Raw genomic sequence first — 18,682 nt, forward strand, 5'->3', positions numbered from 1 at the left:
AAAATAAAAAAAAAAAATACAAAAAAAAAACAACAAACCATCAGGCACCGTAAATGCCGGTACAACGTGAACGCATGCCGCAGCTGATTTGTGCGACCGCGTGTCGTGGTGAATGGCAAAAGAACAGCGGGCATTTAAGAAGCAGCAGCAATTAGTCCAAATAGAAGAAGACTGGTTTAGTGAACGTGGATTCAAGTATTTTACTTTCATAGATAATTAAAATTTAAAACTACTTTAAACCGAAACAAAAACCGCCTAAAGTCGCCATATGACAGGTAAAATTTACAAGCTGCTCAAGTGACGTATACATTTATCTACAGTGAAAACACAAATATAACAATCGAAAAATAAACCAAATTACATTGAGTGTTGGGTTGACCCGTATATATTTTTCGTTTATCTACGTGATTTTTTGCTGTTTTCGGCTGATATTACCGGAAGTTGGCAGCCATATATTTCTTTGTTTATCATAACTTCTAAAAAACTGCTTAGAATTGTCTTCTTAGGCAATGTCAACAGTCGCAGTCGCCGCTTATCACCAAAATTCTGTTTGTTTTTGCTTGCTTTGTAATTGTCTCACACACACACACACACACACACAAGTGAGTAGTGCGGTTATGTATGTGTGCTTCTCTTGAGTAGTCACAGTGAGGCCTGGCCTCAGTTCTCTTGGAAGCGCGCGCCGAGCAACAACCTTTGCTGGACTGCCTCAACAGATTTAATTTAGTATATAATAATATAGTAAAAATAAATGGTAGGTTATTTAAATATTCTATTATATGTGGGTACCCGTACTTGGCGTCTATAAACCCAGCTTTGGCTGGAAGGTCGCATACACAGCTCACGTTCGCTGGAGCATGGTAAACTCAAAGCACAGCGACTTAAGCTCACTAATACAAGCATATATCATATACATATATATTAAGCCAAAGAAAAAATTCTTGTTGAAGAATGTTGAAATGGTTTGATGTATTGTTGAATGGTGTATCAAGAAATAAAAAACAAATATTTACTTTGCTTTAACTATATTTTAACATAAATGCAGATACTTCACTGTACTTATTGTTCTTTTGGTCTTATCTTTCAGCTGGAAATTGGCTCGCAGCGACAATTTGCAGTGGAAGTGGAAGACGAAACAGAACTTACCAACACCAGCTGAACCAACAACACGCAACGTTGCCCGTTTTGACTCGCTCATGAGTATCTCTGTCGGCAGCAGTTGTAGCAGTGGGTCGCAGTCTGCGTAGCCAGCGAGCTTGACACGTATCCACAATAGAACCAACATAGTCTGCACGCAGAATGCGTCGTCCCAATATAAAATGGATGATCAAGTCGGCATTTTTGGTGCTGGTTTCGCTGATGCTCTTCCTGTTCATCACCAGCTGGATTTCGTCAACGCCATATACAAATAAGCCAGTCCATCATGGCATCGAGCCTGAGCCCTTAAGACCTGAGGCACTGAGGTCTGGCGGCAGGCGAATGGAATATCCCAAAGAAATTCAGATGGATCTGCCGCTGCACAAAGTAAAGAACGATGTTGTGCAGGAAGCGCCACAGGTGGATCAGCCCGAAAAGGAAGACGCAGAAGATGCAGAAGACGCACAAGATCAATCGGAGGCTGATGCGCCGGATGCAGCGATCAATAAGGTGGAACAAGGAAACGAGAATCTTCAGGTTGCAGCACCCGACGACAATCGACTGAAGAAGGACTGGCACGACTACACGGCAATGGAGCGCGATGCAAAGCGCGTGGGCATCGGCGAACATGGTGAGGCCGCCAAGCTGGACGAGAGTCTGCGTGACAAGGAGCAGGTTCTATCGCTTGAGAATGGCTTCAATGCATTGCTCTCCGACTCTATATCAGTGAATCGCTCCCTGCCCGACATACGGCATAAGGAGTGAGTACCAATTAATGACCAGTGTTGGGTCAGTTTCCATTTCGGTTTCTAATGTTCACCTTCATCCCAAACAGGTGCCGTAAGAAACAGTATCTCAGCAAGCTGCCGAACGTGTCTGTGATCATAATATTTTACAATGAGTATCTGTCCGTGCTGATGCGCTCCGTGCACAGCTTGATAAACCGATCGCCGCCAGAGCTGCTTAAGGAGATAATCCTCGTGGATGATTTCAGTGACCGTGCGCCTCTCTTCAAGCCGCTGGAGGACTATGTTGCCGAACATTTTAGCATGGTGCGCATTGTGCGTCTGCCACAGCGCACGGGCTTAATTGGTGCACGCTCTGCGGGTGCACGGAATGCCACTGCCGATGTACTGATATTCTTAGACTCGCACGTTGAGGCCAACTACAATTGGCTGCCACCACTGCTGGACCCGATTGCGCAGAACAAGCGGGCGGCCGTCTGTCCGTTCATTGATGTCATTGATCACAGCAATTTTAATTATCGTGCGCAGGATGAAGGCGCGCGGGGCGCGTTCGATTGGGACTTTTTCTACAAGCGACTGCCGCTTTTGCCAGAGGATCTGAAACATCCGTCGGATCCGTTCAAGAGTCCCGTCATGGCTGGCGGCCTCTTTGCAATTTCCAGGGAGTTCTTTTGGGAGCTAGGCGGCTATGATGAGGGTCTCGACATTTGGGGTGGTGAGCAGTATGAATTAAGCTTCAAGATCTGGATGTGCGGGGGCGAAATGTATGATGCACCTTGCTCTCGTGTCGGTCACATCTATCGCGGTCCACGCCAGGGCGTAAAAAATCCACGATCCGGTGACTATTTGCACAAGGTGAGTAATTGGATAACTATTACAAATATTTGCTTTGACGAATTTATTTTGTAGAACTACAAGCGTGTAGCTGAGGTCTGGATGGATGAGTACAAGAACTACTTGTACAACCACGGAGACGGTATCTACGATAATGTGGATCCTGGTGATCTGACGGCACAGAAAGCCATACGCACCAAGCTGAAGTGTAAATCGTTCAAGTGGTTTATGGAGAATGTAGCCTTTGATTTGATGAAGAGTTATCCGCCCGTTGATCCGCCCGACTATGCCAGCGGCGCCATACAAAATGTCGGCGATAATACACTGTGTATAGATACGCTAGGCCGTGTCCGACACAATCGCGTTGGCATGTACCGTTGTGCAATTGATCTGGTGAAGCCACAGCGAACGCAGTACTGGTCGCTAAGCTGGAAGAGAGATTTGCGACTGCGCCGTAAAAAGGATTGCCTGGACGTGCAAATATGGGATGCGAATGCGCCTGTTTGGCTGTGGGATTGTCACGGGCAGCAAGGTAATCAGTATTGGTTCTATGACTATCATACGAAGATGATAAAGCACGGCAAGGAAGGCAAACGCTGCATGGAGCTGCTGCCCTTCTCCGAAGAGCTGGTGGTCAATAACTGCAACGAATCAAACGAATATATGCGCTGGAACTTTGGATTCGTCAACAAAACGGCGCTGGACAACTACACTGTAGATTTAGAGCTTATATTTTAATAGTCTTAAGAATCGCTCGTCCCTTGCCATGTACTTAAAACGCAATTGTCAAGTCTAATTTTGTATTTTATGTAGCTATATGTACATATGTATTTGTGTAGACCTATCTAGTTAGTAAGCATACTTGGCGCACGTCGCGTTTCGCACATTCCGGTTGTCAGTTATATTTTGACTACAAATTAAATATGAGAACGTGTTAATTTCTATTTATCGGCTGCTACCCCATTTTGACCAGGCGATTGAAATTATGCGTCCCTATTTTCATTTCTCATTGTAAATGTGGTTCAAATTTTAACAAAGGGCAATGGAAATTTATATTTTGTTAAATTGAATTAAACCTGAAATTCAAATTTGTCATTCCAAAAGTGCATTCCGTGCATGTACCTAACTTTGTGTGGAGCTATCTGGTCTATAAGCAAGATTGATCCAAGTTCCGTCTAACTGCCAATTATTACCTAAATTAAATTCAACTACAAATAAAACAAGGTGTTTAACTTTGTTTGTTGTTTTATTTAATATTAATATCTGTTTGCTTTCAATACGCGTACTTTAAATAAATATAATTTTTGTTTTATTTCATATTCTTTATATGAGATTGTTTTTTATATTTTCAGTTTTTTTTGTTTATCGTTTTACAATATGTATCATTATCATCATTAGCTCCAACCTTATCGTCTCATGATTTTTTTGTCGATCTTTTACGTGCAGTGTTTTTTTAGTGTTTCAATCATTCTGTCGACATTTTGTTAAAATTAATATATGCCAATATTTATAGTTCTATAATTCTCCAATATATATATATATATAGTGTATATATATCCATATATCTATATCTATATGTATATATATATATTTATATATATATGTGTGTATTTTTATCTTCATGTTCTGCCTGCGCCCCGCAAATAACTGAAAACACATTGCAAACTCGTTTATAAATTAATAATGGCAAAAAGTTGGTTTTTGTTTTATTTTGAAAATTATATAAAAAGCATTTACAAACTATAATAGTTGTTGGCTTGCGTAATCAGTTAATCAATTATCAATTATCATAATTTATATTTATATATATAAACATTTAAATATTTATCAAAACATGTTTTTTCTTGTTGCTCAAAAGTCTTCTTCGCTGCCTTACATTTACATACATACGTTTTACATTTATGATTCTCCTGCACATTTCTTGCTCACGTTCGTCGTCATAATTTCAAATTATTAGCATAAGTATACATATATTTAATAACCGTTTTGTGCAAAATAATCTGTTTTTCTTTTGTTTTTGTTTTTGTTTAGACTAATTTGATTTGAAATTCAGTTTGCGCTGCCATTTTGTTGTTGTTGCTTTTTTTTCTTTTGGATGGATGTAAATTAATTGAGTTAGCTTTTTACAACAATTCATGCGTGAAATGAATAAGCAAAATATGTTGTCTTTTAGTTAATTTATAGTTGTTGTTTTTGTGTACTTAATACTTGCTTGGTTTCGAGTCTTTTTTTTTTTTGGATTTTTATGTTTTTCTTTTTGAATTTGCTTCAACATTTACAGCACATATTATATATAAAAGAAAGTTCTACCTTTTTGGGCGCGCATAAATAAATAAAACTTCAATTGTTGCTCTTTATTTCATATATGTATGTCTGGGTAATTTGTGTGTGTGTGTGTGTGTTTTTGTTTTGCTTAAACTTAATTTATTAATAATGTTTAAAAAATGTCTTGATGCCTTACGCGCTGCTCCGCTCTCTCTCTCTTTGCTTTACTAACATTTCATTCACTTTCCCCTCACATGTTTTAATGCTTTATGCTTAATTATGTGCTTTTTACGTATGCTTAGCTTAAAATGCTGCCCATCCCAGCAACCTTCTTGTTGTGCTCATATCGCCAGACGCACACATACTAAATACAAAAGTGTTAGTATGTAAATTCAATATTTTTTTTTGTAATTTCTTCATTTTGCTTTGTTAATGTAGTTTGCCTTTCGTAACGCTCTCTCTGTGTTGTCGCGCGTGTGTGTGTCTGTGTGTGTGTCTATTTGTGAATGTACTTGCAGTTAACGGTAAATCAAATGTGACAAATGCAGCTCTCTTGCGTGTAGAGCGACGATCGAAAGAGAGTCGCTTGCAATGCACCAAAAGAGCATCATTTGCTGGCCATCAATTTGAATTCGCTTGGCGCTTAAGAGTATGCAACAGCACCAAGAGACAGTCAAATTGTTTGGTTTTGTTGAATTAAAGTGGAAAAGCTAGTTGAAAAATATTTGTTGATTTTGTTGTGCTATTTTAGTGTCTAGCAGTAAAAACATGTTACCGACTATTTAATTAAGTTTTGTATTTTGTTTAGTTGTTTGCGAAATTGTTTACGTTGTTTCTAGTTTGCTTTAAAAATTGGTTTATTTGTACTTTTGGCAATGATCTTTTACGAGTGTCCGTCCACTAACAGTTTTTTATTTTCTTTGTGTTTTGTTTTTTCTTTTTGCTTGATCGTTTGTTTAAAATATTAATTTGTTTATATTGCTCGCGATAGAAACTCAAGCAAAAATTACTTTAGCATTTTATTTATTAGGTAATTTGTTTTGTTTTATTTTTTAGTGATTCAGTTTTTGTTTTCTAGTGTTTGTTCTGTAGTTTGCTGTTTGTAGTGTGCTTTGATTCTTAACAGAAAGAGAGAACATCAAATTAAAAGTAACTCATTTAACAGAATTTGCCAACAATATAGCTGCTCTTAAGAAACTAAAGTTTGCTTTTTTTTGTATTTCTATATGTATATGTATCTAGCTGCATTTGTGTTCTTCCAGTGTATAAACTAGGCATAAGTGTGTGTGTGTGTGTTTGTGTTTGTATGTGTTTGTGTGTAGTGGAGTTTTGGTAGTGTTTTACTGCATGCTGGAATGGTGCCTGGCTGGGACACCCTGCCACCTGCTGCCCGCCTCCTACCCTCGTATGGCACACGAAATCAGGACGCGTTTACAAAAATAAATTGCTGTGAGAATATTTCAGTCGATTGTGGCATAAGCTTAGAGCTAAACGGTGATAGATCCAAGCGACTGCGACTGCAACTACTGTTACTGTAACTGTTAGTGCTACTGTTACTGTTACTGTTACTGTTACTGTTACTGTTACTGCTACTGCCAGTAGTAGTAGCTGCCCCCCATCTGGCGCTGGTAGGCGCTCAGGTTTGCTGCGCTGGCTGCGGCGGCTGCTGCGACGGCTGCTGCGGCGGCGGCACGCCCACCGCTGCCGACTGCTGGGCTGTTGGGCCATTGGCGTTGCCAGTGTTGCCATTCGCGTTGGTGTTGCCATTCGCGTTGGCGTTGGCGCTGCCATTCGTGGACGAGGTTGGACTGCTATTGCCCTCCTGATAGGGCCCCGTAACCACACATGGGTGCATAGGAAACAGGGTCGTCCACGACGTTGTTGTTAGTGTTGGTGCGTGGAGGGCAACTTTCTCGTTTTTTGGCTGCTCGCTGCTGTTGTTGTTGTTGTTGTTGTTATTGTTACTATTGTTGTTGTTGTTGTTCGATTGCGACTTCTTGCTGGCATCGGTCTTCTTTTTCTTACTGCCACTGGCGCCATTCTTGACGGCCCCGCCACTGCCATTGGATTCCTTCTTAATGCTGGGCAGCGGTGGCGGCACTGTTGCCGCCATTTGTTCATCGTGCATATCCTCGTCCTCGTCATCCTCGCCCGCGGCCTTTTTCAGCAAGCGCTCGCGCTCCTCTTTGGCTTTGTTGTCGAGGTCCGTGTTGATCTTTTTCACGCGCATCTTCTCCTCCCACTCGTCGATGCCGTGCCTGGCCCGATTCAAATTGCGATGCTGGTAAAAGATCAGGGTCATGCGCGTTGGCTCATGGCGATCCGGTCGCCGCACAGCTGTTGTTGCATGCATCTCGTGCTTGGCGCACTCGATCAATACGCTGCCATGGTTCAGCGCAATGGCAACACCGCCCATTTGCGGATCCTGGAACGCTTCAATGTTCTCATTAATCTCGGCCACCTCGCCGATGGGCTCGATTTTGCTCGAATTGGTGCTGGCCGGCGCGACTGTTGTCGTTGTGTTGCCGTTGCCGGCTCCCGATGTGTTGCCGTTGGCATCATTGCTGATGCTGCTGTTGCTGTTGTTGCTGTTATTGCCAATGGGCGGCACTTCAGCCGTAGGCGCTGCTGTAGGCGTGGTAATGGGTTCCACGCTATTAACAGACAGTTGGCCGTTGCTCAAATCGGGCAAAACAGTTTGGGGCGGTGTCGCCGGTAACTGTTGTTGCTGCTGCTGCTGTTGTTGAGGCTGTTGCAGTTGCTGTTGTTGTTGTTGCTGCTGCTGCTGCTGCTGGAGTGGAGCCACTGCTGTTGGCAACGTGGGCTTAACCAGAGTTGCTCCCGATGGCACAGGACCATGCGTGGCTAACAGTGCACCACCGGCTCCTCCGCCCGAGGGACCATAGCCGCCAGAGCCCTGATGATGCCCGTAAACATTCCAGTTGGGCGACGGCGGCGTCGGTGGCGGCGTTTGCTGCGGATACATGCCGTACGGTGAGTACGCCTGATGATGATACCCATAATTATAGTTCATGTTCTGGTAGGCATCGTACGCGGAATATGCCGAGTGCGGCGGCGGCGGAGGCGGCGGGTACATCTGATAGTTGTTCGGGTACTGCGAGTACTGGTAATCGCTCGGCGGCGGCTTCGGCTTGACGAAGCCCTCTGGCGTATGCGGATGATGGTGGTGGTGGTGGTGAAGTGGTGGTGCTAGATTAGTCATGGGTTGCATGGCTGTCAAGGCGGTTAACTTACTCTCGACCAGTGAGTGATTGACCAGCGTTGTCGAGTCGGGATTTTCCTCGCTGACGCGACTCTTAAGCTCACCACCAACAACTGTGGATATATCGACACCACCCTGCTGCTGCTGCTGCTGATGTTGTTGCTGCTGTTGTTGCTGCTGCTGCTGCTGTTGCTGCTGTTGCTGCTGCTGCTGTTGCTGCTGTTGCTGCTGCTGTTGTTGCAGCTGTTGCTGTTGTTGCTGCTGCTGTTGTTGCTGCTGCTGTTGCTGCTGCTGCTGCTGCTGTGCGCCCAGTGCTGGCGACGTCAGATTGTTGTAGCTGGGCGTGTAGCCATTGCTGGCATCGTGCTGCGCAGGCGTAGGAGTCACTGTAGCTGGCGTGGCAGGCGGCAGAGCTGTGGCTGTTGCTGCTGGCGCAACTGTTGCTGCTGTAGTCGCTGTCGCAGCAGCAGCCGCTGTTGGCGGGGTCACCGTGTGCGTATGCTGCACTAGCGGCGCTGTGGGCGTCGTGGGCGTCAGTGCAGCACTGCCGGGAGCCATGCCCATGGCATGAGGCGGCCAGTTGCCGTAGTAGTTGCGCGAGTCAATGTAGGAGCCCGTCTGGTAGTCATAGGAGTAGGGCGAGTCCAGCACGGTGCTCGAGATCTGGTTGGACTGCAGCTGGGCGTCCGTAAAGGTGTCAATCATGGTGGCCATGTTCATGAGGCTCGAGTTTGAGCTCATCAGCTGATTGGGCTGTGCGCCAGGTGGAGCGGGCACGGCGCCAGCTGCGGAGTTATTGTTGGCATTCGGATTGGCGCCGTGCTGATTGACCGGGGGTGTGCTGAACGCGCTGCCCGCCGGACTGGGATTGTTCGTCACTGGCGTCTGGCAGCGCGGCGAGGGAGTCGTCGGCGGCGCCGAGCCGGGCGTGGATGCGCTGGAGTTATTCGACTTGGCCTTCGACTTTGATTTGCTGCTGCTGCCGCCGCTGTTGCTAGCGCCGTTCTCCTTCTTGATGTGCGCTGCGGCCAGAGCGGGCGGACTGCTCTGCTGGGATTGGGCCAGCTGGGACTGGGACTGGTTGCCGTTGCTGGAGCTCTGACTGCTGCCATCGGCGGCGGCGTCCTGTTCGCCATCCGGCGTCGCCGGCTCGTCCTCTTTGCGCTTCTTGCCGTGCCGGCGACAGGGTATCAGCGGCGTGGAGCGTACTCGTACTTCGCAGGGAAATCTGTGTGGGAAGAGACATGTGAAGATTAATGGTTGTCCCGACCGGTACGAGCTGCAACGGGTAGCTCAAAACTCAACACTACACTCACTTGTCCAGCATTTGCACAGCTCCGGTGCGATGCTTATCACGCTGCCCCTCGACGCTCTCGAACTCGTCCGTGCCGTCCATCGTGTAGAGCGGCAGGACGTGGAACTGCTCGTCGTCGGGCAGGCGGCTATCGCGATTGGTGGGCTTCAGCAGTGCCACGTGCACCGTGCAGCCATCCTGCATGTTGTGCAGATCGCGATGTGAGTGGGCACAAAAGTCTAGGCAGGCGGTCACGCCCGAGAAGGGCTTGCCCGGCTCGAGGCCGAGCCGGCAGTCGGATGCCTCGTGCTCGTACTTGGTCTGATTGTCATAGGAGCGCGGGCACACCTGCTTAAAGACCGGCGCCAGCAGCGTGGCAATCAGATTCATGTGATCCTCAATCGCTGCCTCCTCGCTCTTCACCGACAGCCGAAACTTGCGCACGGTCTTGGAGCGCGCGTATTTGCAGCCATTGTAGTACATGGACCAGCTGCAGCCAAAGCTATACGAGGCGCCTGACGACTCCGGATCCAGTCCTGCAAGAAAAAACACAAGTACATTAAGGACTTGCCTCACATGAAGCAAGAGTGGGAGGGAGCACTAACCTTGGCAGGCACAGGTGCGATTCTCGTTGGTGGCGCAACGGCGCGTGGTGGGTAGTCCGTACTTATTGAGCTTGGGTATCAAATTCTTGTAGGCATTGTCTGCCTCCAGGCGCGGCATGCCATCCCAGGCCACCATGCACACCACGATGTATGCGGCAATGCATCTGTATAGGTAAGCGAGAATATACACTCAGTTTTCTAGGAGGCTGTTTTGCTTCCTGGCTTACCTGTGACCCGGACGTTTCTTTACAACAACAAGTATTTTCTCCTCGGGATCGGCACGCCTGATCACCCACTTGGCCACCGGGCAACCCTGCGATGTTTTGCCTTCCTTGCCCGTGTAGACGATCTTCTCGATGCGCAACTGACGGCCCGTCAGCTGGCAACGATCCTCGAACTCGCGTCGCAGCTCCATCAGCGTGGATGCGGTGCCTAAAGGGACAACACTTGGGTCAGATGTGGCATTTTTAGGGGTAGGTTCAAGGCGTGTGGATATGACTAAGTCTATCTTCTATATTCTTTACTTGTTAATAGGAATTCCGCCTTAACTGATGTCAAGCCCTACCTGAGTTCTCTACAGCTTCAGCCCCTAGAGCATCGCAGCTCTATAACAATGTATATCAGAGAGGAACAGAATTTCTAGGCACGGATTCTTTGTGATCCTGGTAAGGCATTAATTTGTAAGAGAAATCCAGCCATAGTTTAACTGGAATCTGACTTCTTTACAGGTTTACTTCCTAAGAGCGACGCAGCACCATCAGCATGCATATGATGTGAGAGCTAGGCGAGGTTCGGTATTTCTAGGCGTGGATTCAAACCTTGCAGGCCAAGTAAGGCATCAATTTGTTTCCCTTCCCTTAATCTTCAAGCCAAAGCCTTTTAGTCTAATTCCAACTACCAATCGCCTTTCTTACAGTCTCACCCCCGGAGAAGCTCTGATGCGCTGTGAAACTTACCCAGATGCGTATAGTAGGTGCCCGGTTCCGGTGGATTCTTGTCAGACTGAAAGCACTCGCACTCGGGTATTTCCGTCTTGTTGCCCTTTTCGAGGCGATCCGTCGTATCGAACATGGGATTGATTTTCTCGTGTTTGACAATTATTTCGGGTATCTCATCCTGTTTCTGCTTTTTGGACTTGGCCTTCACACCATTGTGCGCCTCGGCCAGCTCGTCCTCGTCCAGTAGCTCCTCTTTGGGCTGGATGCCCAGGCCCAGGCAGGTGCCGTCCTTGAGATGCTCCGCGGTGGGTGGCCTGGTGCCGCCCTGGCGACAGCACGAGAAGCCGCTGTTTAGCGGCTTACCCTCACCTAGATAGGCATAGCCATGTCCGTGGCCATGTCCCAGCATGCCCATGTCCTCCAGCTTGGGCTCCAGCATGCCGTGGTGGCCGAGATGCGGCGGCGGCGGTGCTCCGTGTCCGAGCGCATAGCGATGCGCCGGAATGGGATACGCGTGCGCCGGTATATCCTTCTCATAGTTTGTAGGCAGTGGTATGATGCTGTTGGTGTCCGGCTTGCGGTCCAGCTCCAGCATGCTGTTGCCGTGCCCATGGCCATGTGGCCCGTGGTGGGCGGCATTCGAAGGCGGCTTGCCGCGGCTGCCATAGGCCGCAGCGGCCTGATAGCCGGGCACGAAGCTCTGCTGGAAGTTTTGCTGGAAGCTGCCGGCGCCGGCGCCATAATACGCCGAGTTGTGATGGTAGCCGGCATAGTCCTGCTGGTGCTGCTGCACCGGCTGACCCTGGCCATCGTTTTGGCAGAAGTCGGCATATTGAATGAAGTTCTGGTAGTTGCGCTCGTAGCCCTCCATTTTGTTTGGTTGTCCGCCCGGCGGTGGCGGCAATAGACCCGGCTCCGTCTTGATATATTGCCCGTGATAGTCCTGACCGCTGCCCGGCGGTGGCGGATAGTGTGCGCCTAAGGCCTTGAGTCCTCCGCCGCCCGGATCGTTAGCATTGCGATCCCGTTCAATTTCGGCGGCGGCAGCCTCCGCGGCGGCTGCAGCGGCACGGCTCGCCTTGCTGCGACTCCGTGATTTCTTGGGCTGTGGCTGTGCCGGCGGCTGAATCGGCATGGCAGGCTGTGGCGGCACCTCCGCGTGGCTTATGGTTGTGTGTTGTCCTGGCTGGTGTTGCTGCAGCTGCAGCTGCAGCTGATGGTCCGTGCCGGCATAGCCGCTGCCCACGCTGGGCTTCTTAAACGAGTTGGCGTGGTGCGGCTTCCAGATTTGATCGCCACCACCTCCGATTGGCTCGGCAACGGCCAGCGGTGGTGCGACGCTGCTCGAGCCGTTGGCGCTCAGCGCCGTCTCGGGGCGGAGATGGTGGCTATACGATAAAAAATGACCGGTCTGCTGTTGCTGCTGCTGCTGCTGCTGCTGTTGGGCAGCACCTGGGGCTGTTGTCTGGCCCTGCAGCTGTATGTCGGGCGGCGAGTCCTTGGAATCGCTCTTGCGCATAATCATGGACTTGATGCGCGTGTTCAGATGCAAGCGTTCGCCCTGACCCTGCGCCGGGTAGCCATCGCTCGTCAGCTGCTGCTGCTGTTGCTGCTGTGCAGGCGGCGGTGGCTGTTGCTGCTGCTGATTACTCCAGTTCCAGTCCTGCATGGGCGGCGAGCCGAGATGTGAGTGCGTCTGCTGCTGTGGCTGCACGCTGCTGCCATAGGGCTGCAGTCCGTTGCCATTCGGGGATGGCGGCACCTGGCTGGGCGACTGTGAGACGAGGCGTGGCTGCTGCTGTTGCTGTTGTTGTTGTTGCTGCTGCTGCTGCTGGATGAGGCTACGCGTGGGCGACGGTGGCACCGTTTGGGCCTGAGGCTGCATAGGTGAGCCAGCTGGCTGGGCCACAACCGTGTTACCAGGGCCAGTCGCTGTGGGCGCGGTTGCGACGCTGGGCGCTGCAGTTGTCGTTTGTTGTTGTTGCTGTTGTGGTTGCTGTTGCTGTTGTGTCTGTTGTTGCTGTTGCTGAGAACCGCTGTAGTCGCCTGGATACCCGTTACAGTTGAGTGAGCGCGGCGGCACGCTGCTCACCCGCGGATATCCAGGCGTGTCGTTTCCCGACATGCTTTTGCTCAGATCCCCGCCAAGATGCTGTTGCTGCTGCTGCTGTTGCTGCTGCAGGCCAACGGCTGGTGGCGCCGGCGCCGTCGACACTTGTCCAGCATAGCTAACACCGCCAGGCGGAAAGCCGGCGGCAACACTCTGCAGTCCCACCTGATTAATCGGCGCACTGGAGAGCTGCTGGCTCTGAAAGTCGTAGCGCTGCACGGGCGCACCATATGGCGAACGGCCGTAGTTGGGATCGAAGCCGAGACCCGTCTGCACGTAGCCATTTGATGGATAGGCGTAGGACTGTGTCTGGAAATCCAAGGAGTTGAGTGATGTGATGGCTGGAGTATTCTGTGGTATTTGCTGTATGAACTGGTTCTGCCAGCCCTGCGACGGATCCGCCTGCCATGTCGGATAGAAGGCCATAGGTGCCTGCAGAACGAAAAAATCAAACACATTAAAATATATGTATATAATAGAATCAATATTTATGTATTTAGTTTGCATTTATGAACTAAGTTATTGCTAAACGGGGCCCAGTCGGCTGCCATCAATTAGTTACGCATTTAGTTAAAAACTATTTACTAAACTTAAGGCTTTTATTATATTAGAGCTCAGAGTAACTATATAGTTAACAGCCCAGGGTCTAGCCTACCCTTTGCTTTGGCCAACTTTGGGGTTGCTTTATGAAATGGTTTTCGGCTTTCCTGTTGCTGCCGGGCATAAATCAAATTAGCCGCACCCTAATTCGGCGACATACTAATTGGGCCAGGCCCCAAAAACAAATAAGCTCAACAAAATATGAAAAATAACAGCATGCCAGTATTTATAGTCGACATTATACACAACTTCCGCTTGTTGTTGATTAACGCGCCTTGAACTATGCTACACTTTTTTGACGGGCGTGTTTATTTGTATTTTATTTCGTTTTGCGTCTGGCAAACAAAATGCGTAACAGACCAAAATAAAAATCATTTGCGTTTTTATGAGCGATGAAAGTGAAATTCTCTATATGCAAGCATGAGGCAACAGCAACAACAAGAACGAACAACAATGGCAACTGCCTGCGCCAGACGCACAATAAAATCAAATAATATAAATTTGAATATAAATAATTTGAATAGTTGTGTGTAATTTTTATAGGCGAGTTTAATTGACTACTCCGTTCTGTTTGGGCTTCGGCTTCGACTGTGTTTGTTTTTTTATGTGCTGCTCGTGTTGTTTGTGTAGTAAAAATAGACTTTTATTTTGTACATATTTGTGTGTGGAAATGTGCACCTGGTGATGACAGCAGCTGTTGCTGTTATTTGTTGTTGTTGTTGCTGTTGCTGCTGCTGCTGCTATGTGGTCTGCGTTTTATTTTTGAAAGCATTTAGCAATCATTGATAAAAATCGAAAAATTGTTTATGAATGAACGCGTGTATATACATACGTGTACGTATGTGTGTGTTGGCCAGTTGTGTGTGGCTCTGCACAGCGTTCACTTGATTCGATTTGTGTGCACAGCTGCAGCTGATTGGGGCGTGTCACGTATACGCAACGTTGTCCGCACACAGTTTTAATTTATGTTATTTATTGTTTGCTGTTGCTCTGCGGCATATTATTATTATTTTTTGCGTTCAGCGAATGGAAAACGAAATGAACTGATTGACTAGCCAAACTGTTTGTGAAGGTCAATGCTCGCCGTTGTTATTGTTCATGTTTTAATTGAAAAACATCAGAATTGTATAGAATTGATTATTGTTTGTGTACTCACCATAGGTTGTTGCGGTTGATCCTTCATGGTTTGAATTTGTGCGGTTATTTGATGCTGCTGCTGATGCAAATGTTGCTGTTGTTGCTGCTGCTGTGCGTGCTGCTGCTGCTGCTGCTGCTGATGATGATGTTGCGTTTGCTGCTGCAAATGTTGCTGCTGCTGGAAATGCTGCTGCGGCTGTTGCTGCTGCTGCTGATAGTGCTGCTGCTGTTGTTGCTGCTGCTGTTGCTGCTGCTGCTGGTGTGTCAACAATTGCTGCTGCAACTGCTGTTGCTGATACTGCTGTTGCTGCAAACTGCCCGCTGCGGCAACTGTTGCTGTTGTAGTATTTGGCGATTGCTGCGGCAACAAAGTTGCTGCTGGCGTTGGACTTAGACGTGGCGATGTTGCTGATGCGGCTGCAATGGCACCAGCGGCTGCATTCAGTTTGTTTGCTTTGGTGGAGGTTTTACGGGCGCGTGACTATAAAAGACAAGAGCAAAAAAACAACAACAAAATTGTTAGCTAATGACATTGATAAAAGTAAGTGTAACGCTTAGATAAATGCATATGAATATGCATGCATAAATTATGGGGCAATTCAGAGCGTTTGCTGTTGCTGTTGTTGGCCGCGCTTTAAAAATGATATGCAATTAATTTATGGGCTGGTGGGTGTCTCGGGCTTGACCTTCGTGAGAACAGCTGCTTTATGGTATTTGCCTTTCGGTAATGCACTTTTTACAACCTAATTGCACAATGGCCCCGGAGCTGTTCTACTTGCTGTTGCGCCCCGCAATTAGTTGAATAGTTTTATTTCTTTAATTAAGGAAATTTGTTGTTAGACGCGCAAATATTTTAATTGCCACACATTCAGCATTCAGTATACAGCCCCGCGCCCGAACGTTTTGTGGCAGCGCTTGTATAATTTATGCTTGCAGCGGACACATAATTTCGACTTGTTTTTGCGTCTGCACGCCGGCAACATGTAAAATTTATGTGGCCAGCGATTTATGTGCAATTTATTTGTGCAGCCAAATACATAAAAAAAGAGCAAAAATTCAGCAAAAACAACAACAACAACAACAACAACAACAACAACGACGACGACGGCGGCAACAGCTGCGGTTGCCATTTATTGTTGTTGCTGCTGCTGCTGGTTGCAGTTGCAAGTTGCAAGTTGAACTAAAATATGTTGCGCGCACCATTAAAGGCTTTGAAAATTTATGTTTATAAAAGACTTTTGTTGTTTGTCCACCGAAAGAGCTGGCCCGAAGTTGGTTGTATTTTATTCTCTATATTGCTTATATTTTTGCAAGTTTTTATGTAGATTTCTAACTTTAACAAATAATTATATCATTTTAGCCATAAATATAATTTCGTATTGTTAAAAACCCTAATAATATAAATATTTATAGCTGCACATTATCAATGTATTACGCTTAAATTTATACTGATTAGCAATAATTGTTTGTCTGTTTGCCATTTCATTGATAAGTCGACTAAAGCTGTTTAAATTATCAGAGCCCGTTTTCTATATATACGTATTATATATAGAACATTTGATATGATTATAATTATAGTGATTTCTCAATCGCTTAATGTTTTAATAAAGGCCTTTTAATTAGCCAGCCCTAATTACTGCTCCAATTAGAAGCTCTGGTTAACTCTTGACTTTGTCGCCGGCCTTTAAGCTATTCGCAATGCAAACATTGTACACAACTTTGGAACTGGCCAATTAGAGAGGCTTATTTCTAGAATTTTTCCAGACAATAAATACATTTTGCACACACATGAAATTTGCATAAAACGACAAACCAAATCGTTTGTGCAAATTGCTGGCAAAAATATGATTTATATTTTACACATGTGTAAAATATTTTCCAGCTGTATGTGTGTGTGTGTGTGTATGTGTGTGCGCTTGGACTTGGCCAGCATAATGCAATGCAAATACGACAACGCCAACAACATGGAGCAGCAGTCCAATTGGAATTCAAATGCCTCTCCGTCTCTGCTGGCCTCAGCTGGTGACAAAGCAACAAAATAACTTAAGCAAACAGAGTTTGGAGCCATTTATGTGTATTTGCAAAAGTTTCACGGGAAGGGGGGGGGGGGGGGGGGTGGGGGGATGGTGGTGACGTGTAGGAGGTGGCAGGTTTGTGGGACAGCCTTTGTGAATGCTTTCTAAAAATATTTGCAATGCAAACAATGTGCTTGTCGCAGGTGCCAAAAAAAAAAAAGAAGAAATATAATAAAATTAAAATAAATTTGCACGCAATTTGAAAATCGAAAAATTGGCAATTATTTGTATGCAGATTTTCCTATGATAATATACGTAAAATAAATACACGTAGATGTAGACGATTGGCTGTGCATATAAGGCATTAATTAAGTTTCTTGCATGTTGCACAGTGTTTGCTTAGGCCATGGCAAACAGCAAAGGCAACAAAAACAACAACAACAACAACAACAACAACAGCAATTGCAATGACAACAAGAGGCAATAGTTAAAAAAAACGGCATTGTAAAGTTATAAAACACAATATGGAAAACCTAAATTTTACTGAGGGAAACAATAAATACTCTAACAAGATAGTTATACAAAAATCTGAAAATCTGTTTGTATAATATTTGTATAATATAATATGAAGGTCCAAGATATAAAAAACATCAAGTGATAAAATGTGTAACTCTTGATATATCAAATATTCAATACCCTAGTATATATATATTATACTTTGTATAATCTGATAATTGGAGTATGTGGATATTTAATCCTATTTACCCCCGGTATGATATTATGCTGCGGAAAACTTCCGAAGAACCTTTAAGAACAACTTGGAATACATTTCGTTAGGGCATGCGAGTTGGCGGCATTTCTAGCTGCATTTTCCCACTATTTACACAGTTCATAAAAGTTAATTAAATGTTTATGAGCGTCGCTCGTTTGCAATGCGGCGACTTTGCTGCCTTTTATATCTGTTCTGTCGATTGTTGTTGTTGTTGTTTTTCCTTTACTTTTTGTTCTTACTATGTCAATGGAGTTTTTATTTATTTCTTGGTAATGTAAACAAATGTAAGGCAAAGCGGCGAATAGATAGAACCAGATAGAGATTAGTCTACACCTTATCTCTGAGTGCAACAACTGCAGCAGCAGCAACAACAAAAGCTGCAACATGCAACGAACTAAACGCGGTGGCCTTCGTCTTAAACAGAGACAGAGACAAAAACAAAACCCAGCTCCTTCTGCTCGTCATAAGATTTTACTGAAAATGCGTTGAAAAGAAAATTGCGCGCTGAGTAAACAGCAATTAGTTGTGTATATGTGTGTGTGTGTGTATGCGAGTGTGTTTATGTGTTTGTAAATAAGTTTATTACTATTTACATTGAATTGCGCGCCGTGCTGATAAGCAAGAAGGAGAGAAATAACAAAATAAAAGGTAAATTAAAGTATTTTTAGTTCGGCTCGAACGACGCAGCCGATGCGCTACAATGCATACGACTGAGCAGGCTAATGGCTTATAGATATGCATACTGCACTCGTGTCTGTGAGTGTGTGTGTGCGCGCTGGTGTCTGTGTGTGTAAGTGTTGTGCGTGCAAGTCGGATATGTGAAACAGCTATATAGCTGCAAGGAGGCGTCTGTTGGATTGTGAGGCTCATATATAAAGCTCAAACGAGGCTAAGGACTGTATAATCAAAATCTGCAGGGGAAAAAAGGATCAAACTTTTACGATTCGATCTGTGTAGTTTAATGAAAAGCTGAAGACCCAGTTGGAGGCATGGCCCATTCTCGCAT

At 46.1% G+C, this 18,682-nt stretch overlaps 2 protein-coding genes across 3 annotated transcripts in view; one reads left to right on the forward strand and one right to left on the reverse strand.

Moving 5' to 3' along the window:
- Positions 1 to 41: 41 nt before the first annotated feature.
- Pgant6 (Polypeptide N-Acetylgalactosaminyltransferase 6) lies at positions 42 to 3,661 on the forward strand. Of its 2 annotated transcripts, none has more exons than XM_002047695.4 (4): positions 42 to 275; positions 1,088 to 1,898; positions 1,973 to 2,738; positions 2,793 to 3,661. In XM_002047695.4, the coding sequence occupies exons 2-4, from the start codon at positions 1,300 to 1,302 to the stop codon at positions 3,453 to 3,455; spliced, it is 2,028 nt and encodes a 675-aa protein (XP_002047731.1). In that variant the 5' UTR covers positions 42 to 275; positions 1,088 to 1,299; the 3' UTR covers positions 3,456 to 3,661. The 2 variants fall into 2 exon arrangements, with proteins under 2 accessions (XP_002047731.1, XP_032290772.1); XM_032434881.2 differs by lacking the exon at positions 42 to 275 and adding an exon at positions 649 to 754.
- A 283-nt stretch (positions 3,662 to 3,944) lies between these two features.
- The window catches only part of Tet (Ten-Eleven Translocation (TET) family protein), a 133,841-nt gene continuing 119,103 nt past the window's right edge, over positions 3,945 to 18,682 (reverse strand). The window contains 8 exon segments of the mRNA XM_070208541.1: positions 3,945 to 9,433; positions 9,522 to 10,035; positions 10,105 to 10,268; positions 10,332 to 10,536; positions 11,061 to 13,016; positions 13,019 to 13,071; positions 13,073 to 13,584; positions 14,909 to 15,370. Of these exon segments, the coding sequence (XP_070064642.1) occupies positions 6,619 to 9,433; positions 9,522 to 10,035; positions 10,105 to 10,268; positions 10,332 to 10,536; positions 11,061 to 13,016; positions 13,019 to 13,071; positions 13,073 to 13,584; positions 14,909 to 15,370 (6,681 nt within the window). The 3' untranslated portion in view covers positions 3,945 to 6,618.

Source organism: Drosophila virilis, chromosome 3 (assembly GCF_030788295.1).
Source record: "Drosophila virilis strain 15010-1051.87 chromosome 3, Dvir_AGI_RSII-ME, whole genome shotgun sequence".
Lineage (NCBI taxonomy): Eukaryota > Metazoa > Arthropoda > Insecta > Diptera > Drosophilidae > Drosophila > Drosophila virilis.